Source organism: Pectinophora gossypiella, unplaced genomic scaffold (assembly GCF_024362695.1).
Source record: "Pectinophora gossypiella unplaced genomic scaffold, ilPecGoss1.1 Pgos_70, whole genome shotgun sequence".
In the NCBI taxonomy this organism is placed as follows: domain Eukaryota; kingdom Metazoa; phylum Arthropoda; class Insecta; order Lepidoptera; family Gelechiidae; genus Pectinophora; species Pectinophora gossypiella.
Window position 1 is genome coordinate 87,484 of NW_026063280.1, and position 9,934 is coordinate 97,417.

Here is a 9,934-nt window from a genome sequence, read left to right on the forward strand (position 1 = left end):
GTAATGTATATCCTCATTGGTTTTTAAAAGATGTGTTGCTGTTGCAGTTTCTTGTCATTTCTTCTCCTCAGCCATAACACCTTGCGAAATGACGTAAATTCAAAAATGTTACATTGACCTTCAACAAGTTTATCCATGATAATTACGTTGAATAAATGATTCTGATTCTGATTCTGATTTCTGATTCTGATTTCTGATTTCTGATAAATAATTGCGAAATGAAATATAATATTTTTGTTTTTCACGTTTTGCGAAAATTGCTGCGTAAGTACAGAAATAACAAACATTTTACATGAGCATAAAAATTAGTTTTTACAAGGGTTGGAATAGACGTACATTACTTAACGTAAATAAAAATACTAATATATTTAAAGGTACCTCATTGAGGTTTTAGAAAAATGTTGTCAACTCCTGATGACTATTGTGCAACTTGCTACCATAAAAACCCTAAACTTACACAGACCATAATTATTTTTCGACGTGATTGAATCGCTCGCGAGTGCTAAGTGGTACGTGCCCCATCTTCGACGCCCCATCACCACCCCGCCGCTGCTGTCCACGAATTAGTGACAGTGCAGAGTCGCCCTGCTGTTTCCCGCTCCATCCTACCGCCGCGCCGTCTGAGCTGATTTTTTTGTTTGATACATGAGGATTCGAGCAACACAAATAATGTTCGTAAGTTTTCATTTAATTTTCGGATCAGATTCTCTCTTGATGACTTGATGATAATGACAGACGCCAATTTGAAGTGATTGTTTTTTACCTAGATCACAATAAATCCTACTAGCATCGCTTGTTTTCGTACCAATCCGGGTCGGAATGGATCTAGTGACTATTAAGCTATTTTGTGACTTCTAGAGACATTTTAAGATCCATTCATTTTTAAACATTATTTTACTTATTGTTATTTCAGGTCGGACTCTGAATATTATTCTAAAACATCCAGCAAATCCGCCGGTCGAGGATTTGTTGACTCGGAGGACGAGATAGCTTTTAGCAGGTAAATATTAATAACATTATTAAAATAAAATGACCTAACTTTATTTGTGTTACTAAACATTCTTATATAAAACTTGAAATGTATTTCTGGGCTTTTATAGAAATAAATCAAGATCTATCGGTTCGAGAAACTCCGCCGTAAAGCGTGCGGATTCGAACGTAGAGATACCAAGGTGAATATACTAATTTTATATTTTTAAGGATATCTATTGCTGTTAATGTTTGTATATTAAATTTAAATATATATATATATATATATATATATATATATATATATATATATATATATATATATATATATATATATATATATTGCTAATTTCAGGCAGAAGAAAAAGGAAAGCAAGCTCAGTTCATCTGCCAAGCGCACAGCAGTGGAATCTGACGGAGAGACACCGAGGTAAATATCTATTTGTTGTTTAACTTAATCTACTTGTTGTAACTTAATTCTACACATGCTATGATTAATTCACGATGACTGCTAAATTCTCAACATTAACTTTATGATGCTCCTATTTTCACTTTAATAAATATTTAAATTTAAGGTTCAAATACTTAGATGATCATGCGTTTAATTAATTATTGTAATTTTCAGGGCTAAGAAAAAGCTGGTTCCAAAGAGAAAGCGTTCTGCGGTAAAGAAACCCGGCGAGGAGTGGCGCGTGATCGACTCGGAGAGCGAGGACGAGGAGGTTATCAAGCGCTCCAAGAACGCGTTGCAATCCTCCTACTCAAAGCGGGTGGCCGACGGGACCGTGCGCCGCACCGCCAAGCTGAACGGAGACCTATTCGTGGAGCTTAAGCTATACCAGGTCGCCGACATCAGACACGTAGACGTAAGGAAACGCTACGAGAAAGCAGTCCTCAGTCTAAAGTATCAGGCGGACCATAATGCGCCGGAGTTACAGCTACTCCAACAGTTTCTCAAAAAATGTAAACCCAAGTTCGAGACTGAGGGCTACTTTTTCGCAGATAAGGACGTAAAAGAATAACTCACGTCTGTTTTTCCTCTTGGGTAGGCAGAGTTTATTTTTATTGACTCGTATTATTTTGTTTATTTGAAATTATAGGTAATTAATTAAAATAGTGCTACCAGGTATCAGGTTGTCCTAAGTCTTGAGTCTAAAATATCTTAAGAAATATAAACCTAATTTGATTTTGAATCGTAAGAAGTTTCTTGATTACATTTTAGCAATATGCCAACTAAATCAGTATATTGCTCTATTTGTGATTTGTCCATAAAAAATAAAGCTTTTTCATCTCATTTACGTAGCACACTGCATAAAAATAATAGTTCTATTAGGGAGTCCGATTGCATTGAGAGAATATCTAGCGCGTTTCGTAGCCGTATCGCATCGTATAGGTTGAGGAGCAGTGAAAATAGCGAGGTAGGGTCAGCGGTCGCGTGCCCTCCCGAGACGTTTTTACGCTCTCTGCGTAAGAATGTTAGGCAGCTTATCGATGCCCGACGTGATGCCTTTGATAGTATTAAAGTAAACTTTGAGCTTTTTGCTGAATTTTCTTTGCCCCAGGATGATAGACGAGAAGTCAAATCTTTCAACACTGAAAACATAGTTATTCATAAAACGTACGACTTTAATGACATTTTTAATAAAGTTGTAAATTTGATTGCAACTAAAGTTGACGAATTTCAGGAAAGAGATAGTGGTTGGTATTTCGTTGGTAATTTGTATTTAGAAATAAATATTAATAAATATAACCCTTTGAGAGCATCTGGGTTTATTGAGCTTCCACAAAGTATTAAAATGAAACGCGCCTGTATAAACATAAAAAATAATGATAATTTTTGTTTTTTATGGTGCATTATGGCGGCATTGTTTCCAACCAAGTACAATTCAAATCGACCTTCTTCTTATCCTCATTTTGAAACTACACTCAGTACGAAAGGTATGACTTTCCCCGTAAGTTTGTCTGATGTCAAGGTTTTTGAAAAAAACAACCCAAGAGTTAGTGTGAATATCTATGGACTCAAAAACAAAAAAACTGTCGTAGGTCCCTTGTACAAGTCGGTTCATAAAAAGAAAAAGCATGTTAATTTGTTATTACTCGAAAACGGGTTACGATCACATTATTGTTTGATAAAGGATTTGAGTCGACTTATTAGAACACAGGTTACAAAGCATCATGGAAAAATATTTTTTTGTGATGACTGTATGAACTTTTTTTCTAGCGAAAACAAATTAGATTCTCATGCATGCGGAAGAGTCAAAACAGTTTTGCCTGAAAAGGGTTCATTGATACAGTTTCAACACTTCGAACGAATGCAAGATATGCCGTTTGTAATTTATGCTGATTTCGAATCTCTGCTACAACCGACCCCTGACGCGCAAAACTCTGAATGTACCGAAAATATTCAAAAACACGTTCCCGCGGCGTTTGGTTACTACATAGTTTGCTCGTATGATTCATCTTTAAATAAGTACGTATCTTTCCGAGGGCCCGATTGTGTTCAAAATTTTATTGAAAATCTAGAAAATGATGTATCTTGGATAAATACAATTTTACAAAATCAACATAAAATGTTGCCATTGACCGAACAAGAACTGGAAAGTTTTTTAACATCCAAAAATTGTTACTTGTGTAATAAATTATTATTTGAAGATAAGGTTAGAGATCATTGTCATTTGACAGGTCGTTATCGAGGACCTGCTCATTCCTATTGTAATATTCAGTTCAAGCTTCCTAAATTTTTGCCTGTGTTTTTTCACAACTTGTCAGGTTACGACAGTCATTTATTTATTCGAGAATTAGGTGAGATGCCAGGTAACCTCAATTTACTAGCAAAAACAAAAGAAAATTATATTTCTTTTACTAAATTATTTTCATTAGGTAACAATCAGTATATGCCCATACGTTTTGTAGATTCTTTTAGGTTTTTGGGTACGAGTTTAGAGAAAGCGGCAGAGAATTTAAATAAAAGTGACTTTATCCATTTATCGCATTTTTATCCATTAAAAGAACAATTTGATTTATTAACGCGCAAAGGCATTTACCCCTATGAATATATGTGCGATTGGAAATGTTATACAGAAGTCGAATTGCCGCCTCGTCATCAGTTTTATAGTAGTTTAACGGATGAGACTATTTCAGAGTCTGATTATGCACATACTCATAAAGTGTGGAAAACATTTCATTTAAAAAATCTTGGTGAATATACGGACTTATACTTAAAATCTGATGTTATTTTACTGACAGATATTTTTGAAAGCTTCAGACACACCTGTAAAAATAATTATAGACTGGACCCTGCTTTTTATGTGTCTGCGCCTAGCTTGAGTCTTGATGCTATGTTACTCAAAACAGGAGTTAAGTTAGAACTAATCGATGACCTCGAAATGATTCGGATGATTCAAAGCGGCATCCGTGGGGGTGTTTGCTTGTGTTCCACACGTTACGCTAAAGCTAATAATAAGTACTTATCTAATTACAACCCAACTTCACCAAATAACTATTTACTTTACATAGACTGTAATAATTTATATGGATATGCTATGTGTAGTCATTTACCATATTCTGATTTTGAATTAATTGAAAACCCTAAACTAGAATGTTTAGATATACTAAATATACCAGATGACTCAGAAGTTGGTTATATTTTAGAGGTAGACTTAGTATACCCTGACCATTTACATGATCTTCATAATGACATACCTTTTTGTCCTCAAAAGTTTACACCGCCTGGATCAAAAACTTGTAAATTGATACCAAATTTGTATGACAAGTTCAAGTATGTTATACATTACATTCATCTGAAAACATGTTTAAAACATGGCTTACATTTAAAGCATATTCATAGAGCTATCAAATTTAAACAGAGTCCTTATTTGAGACAGTACATAGACCTGAACACAAAGTTGCGGCAAAAAGCAAAATCGCAATTTGAACAAGACTTCTTCAAGCTACTAAATAACAGCATTTTCGGGAAAACTTTAGAAGACACCGAAAAAAGGTTAAATGTGAAGCTAATAAACCAATGGTTTGATAACCACAATAAAACCAAGAAACGTTATACGGCAGAGCAACTTATAGCTAGGCCCAACTACCACAGTTCCACTATATTCACAGAGAATTTGGTAGCGATTCAAATGAAACCTGAAATAATTACTCTTGACAAACCTATTTACATAGGATTTACCGTATTAGAAATATCAAAAAGTCATATGTATGATTTTCACTATTCTGTCCTTAAACCTTTTTACGGTTCCCACTTAAAGCTTTGCTATACGGATACAGACAGTTTTTTATACTCTATACAAACAAAAGATGTATATCAAGATATAAGACAAAATTTTCAGCAGTACTTTGATACAAGTAATTATAAAGACGACAATATCTTTGGTATAATGAAGCAGAATAAAAAAGTACCTGGATTATTTAAAGACGAATTAGGAGGGCAACTTATAGTTGAATTTGTTGGTTTAAGATCTAAACTTTACTCTATTAAAACAGAAGCAACAGAATTAAAAAAAGCTAAAGGTACCAAAAAAGCTGTCATCAAAAAACTTAGTTTTGATGATTATAAGACTGTATTACTAGATAATTGCTTAATAAAGAAGAAAAATCTGATATTTAAATCGCTGAAGCATGAGATATTTACACAGTCGCTTAAAAAAGTAGCTTTGTCCTTTAACGACGATAAGCGCATTGTATTAAAAGACAAAATCTCTACTCTCTCGTGGGGTCATGAGTCTATTTTACTTTAAGCATTTTAATGTACCTAATTGTAATTATGTGTAAGTATTTAAGAAATTAGGTGCCACCGAAAGGTTTCTTGTTTATATAAATCATATTGTATTTATTATGTCAGGATCGAAACATAAAGAAACAATAAAATGAATTCCATAATCTCTGTTTATACCCAGTGAGAAACAGTTTAGAGTTTATGTTTGTAATTTTTGTGTGTTTAGAGTAAGGTTTTGATTTATACTTAAGATTTTAGTGTAAGTTTAATCTAATAAAGTGTTTAATGTACCTTATTTTTTATTGTTTTATTTAAATTACCATCCATACTACTAAACAAGTTAAAACAAGTTTCATTTTCTTTTTGGACAAGTCGAGACATGTTATTTTAAAAGTAGGTAGATTAATTACATAGCAGTCCAACTGATACAGTTATTTGTAACATGAGCTATAAGACGAATCCAGTATGACAAAATGAATAAGTTATACTATTGCTTATTCGTTAAATTATGCTCTGTTAGTTGGATTTCGCAAGTGTAATTAGACTCAGCAGATTTATTGTGTTTTAAAATCATTAATTCATTCTGTCGTCTACTTTCATATCAACCAGTTCTACTGTCCAATTTTCAATTTACTTAATCATGTCGAGAAGGCAGCCACAACTATCTTCGCCAGAAGCTTCGGTTATCATAAATATGAGCCCAGAAATCCCTAAATATATAATTAGGCTAGAAATCTTGCGTGCGGAAGAGACAGATAGTGAAGTAAACGTGAAACTTAACTCGAAAGCTCAGTACGTGGTTCACAATGAACATGATAACATCCTGTACAAGGCACTTCGGCTTATGTACCAAATGGGTGCTGAAGTGGCAGCAAGAAACGAAAGTTCGGGCAATATAGTACAGACTCATCACCAGTCGTACTCACCATCAGGTAAGCATTCATAATTTTTATTTAGTGTGTAATTAGCCGTTCTTGGTCTACAACGTGTCATCAATTTTATTTATTTAACTTATAGTAAGTGTTAGTGAGTTTTAAGTTCAAAGATGTGTTTTTGTAATAGCAACGAGTAGATATTAATTTATTTCTCTTTTGTTTCAGATAACCTGTGATTGCCCAGATTTCTGGATTGCGAAATTTACCTACTATTAATTTATCATGAAATCTTTAAGGATAGGCGAAAACCCTAATATAAACAGTTGTCTCAAAATTAAAAGAAACTCGAATAAAAATAAACCTCTTCAATCTTTTGTAATTAGGAAAGAGCTAAGAAAAGGAATTCGTCTTATCAAAATAACCATCCAGGACTTGAACGAAGAAGCATTATCATCATCCCAGACAGCAAATAGTGACAGTGTTGTGTTAAGTGCGCAGTACGTTGTCAAAGACGTCGTTGATGACATTTTCGACCAAACAGAAAGCATAGTTAACAAAATATCAAAAAAGTTGAGTAGTGATGATATATTTTACAGTTTTTAAAGGAATATTTTGTATTTTTGTTTGATATATTTACTAAACTGTATATTTTTATTAATTTGTTGTTATGAAAATAGACAACGTTGTCATCAATATGTAATAAATAATGAATTAAGAAGTAGATGTTTCATTTCATGCCTACCTTAATATCTAATATTAAATCAAACAAATCATCTTAGTCACAATCATCTTAGTCAAATTTACCAATCCAAAATAAACGAATTTTTAGTTGCCCGAGGAATTTTTTTAAATCACGTTTTGCTAGACGTTTCTATGAGTATACAGCCCCTCGCTTGTACACTTTCATAATTAAAAAACTCAATATACATTCCCTCACATATTCCCGGATGAAAAAATCTGTAACTGAAATTTTATTAACTGTGCAAGAAAGTGAAATAAATGGTATTCTCACTCCAATTTGCTAGCTTTAGATGTATTATGTAAATAAATAAATAAATAAATAAATAAATAAATTATATATTGTCATTATGCATTAAATAGTATATAGATATTTATGTTATCTTAATATTGTTGAGGCCCATAAATATAGTTTTAAATGCGTGATCACTCACTCACTCACACACACACACACACACACACACACACACACACACACACACACACACACACACACACACACACACAGACACACACACACATACACACACACACTCCACACATGTTACTTTCACACCATTCCACATTATTATTGTTTTACTTAATTATTTTTATTTTTTGTGTAAATTGTCAAAGTAATCTTTAAGTTGTTAAAGTTGTAAATTCCGGGGGAAGGCCTGATGTCCTATAATACAAGTTTACTTAGTTTAGGCATCAGCCATCCACAAAAAAATAGCTTGTACCTATTAGATAAGTTAAGTTTCTTTGTAATTTATTTTTTGTGGTTTGGAAATAAATTTATTTATTATTTATTATTATTTATTATTTATCTTTATTGTTATAAAAATGTTTGAAAAGATACACATTATTGTCTATATACCAATTTTTTAAACATAAAACGTTCTGAAGTGCACACTGTTTTAAATGATGAACACATCTTAAGTTTTTAATAATACAGTATTTTTCATGCAATTTAATCAAACTTGGACAACCTTCCTCTCCTATGTCAACAATATTACAATCTACACACAAGTTTTTAATCCACTCAATTTTTTCACTACCTTTAACAAATACATTTTTATTTTTTAAGTAAACTGGTATTAAACGTAGAAATTCACGATAGTCTACGAAACCTTCACTCCAAAATAGTCCTCGATACCTTTCTAACCACCTCACTTGTTTTCTTTCTTCAGTTGACAAAGTAGAGTATGCAAAGGGTGGTTTCACTAAAAAATTTTGAGTAGACGCCTTTATTGCTATTGCACACTCCTTCACAATAAAGTTATTATTAATATCTTTAAATCCTTGAAGATCAACGAAGATGATATTTGTGTTCATGATATTTTTTTTACTATGCTGCTTAAAGGTTTGTACTCAAAAATACAATCGTTTAATATTAAACAATAAGCTGCAGTCTGATCAGGTATATCTTGGTCAGCTTCTATTTCAACTCTGACATCTACTGAGCCTTTTAAAGTTTCTTGTTGTCGACAGCAGTCAATGACAAAAAGGGGGGCAATATCTTTAAATTCTTTCAGACTTAACAACGGCTCAGCACGTCGTCCGTAATACGACTGTTGGAATCTTGTATATAACTCGTATAATAAAGATATTTTATTGTCAGAAAAACTTACATTCAAATTTTCATATGGATAATATATTTGATTCAAGAACACTTTAACACCAGTTACATTACAATGGTCAAACTCTGACATAGAACTCTTTACATTTTGTTTTCTATTCGTTTGTAATCCAATTATTATAAAGCGTGGTTTTTCTATTTGAGAAGACGTTTTGATTGACCAAGTATGTTTTTGCGTTTTAGGAAGCAAAGGATACTCATAAACATCCCAATTTCTAAAAGCTAAGGTGATAGAACGGTCTCTCTCTAAATGTTTCAGTAGGTTAACTCTCTCGCGATCAGAAACTTTAATGTGAGGTACACGCCAAACTATTTTGCTGATAATAATATCATCTACTACTTCTCCAGTGCTCAGTTGTAAAGCATTTAAGTTAGTATTACTTCTTAATAAAACCAACTCGTGTTTACAGTTTATTATGATTTTTTTATAATCCTCTGCAAAACCTAATATTTTATTTAAAGGTATAGATACAGAAAATATTCCACTATGGATATTCTTAGAACCATTAATTGACCAACCCCATATTTTTGCTGATTTTGATTCATTTTCATTCATAGACAAATATGATTTCATAGTTGTTGTTATACCTGCATTTTTAATTTTATCAATTTCTATTCCATTTAATTCGTAACGAATATCTTGGAACAAAAATAAAATTTTTAACAAAAAAAAACCGACTTCAAACGCAAAACTAAAAAGCAATAAATAAATTTACTTCGCACAAAGTAATTAGTACGTATTTTCAATTAGTTAATTAATTTATAATTCTGAAGCCGGTGCCAAGGAAATGCTACAACGAAGTACCGATTCATATATTTTTCAATACTGATTGTTTTGTAATATTTTGTTTGACATTGTTTTGTAATTGCTTTGATATAGGTATTAAACAATATTGTGTGTACATAGTAATTTGATATTGTAGTAGGGTTGTTGTAGCATTTACTTGGCACCGACTTCAGAATTATAAATTAATTAACAAATTGAAAATACGTACTAAT

The 9,934-nt window shown here is 32.3% G+C and overlaps 1 protein-coding gene across 1 annotated transcript; it reads left to right on the forward strand.

Moving 5' to 3' along the window:
* The first annotated feature begins 1,119 nt into the window (after positions 1-1,119).
* On the forward strand, positions 1,120-5,876 carry LOC126381638 (uncharacterized). The gene is made up of 3 exons (XM_050031093.1): positions 1,120-1,172; positions 1,325-1,399; positions 1,595-5,876. Exon 3 carries the CDS (start codon positions 2,196-2,198, stop codon positions 5,721-5,723), a length of 3,528 nt encoding a protein of 1,175 aa, XP_049887050.1. The 5' UTR covers positions 1,120-1,172; positions 1,325-1,399; positions 1,595-2,195; the 3' UTR covers positions 5,724-5,876.
* Positions 5,877-9,934: the final 4,058 nt, after the last annotated feature.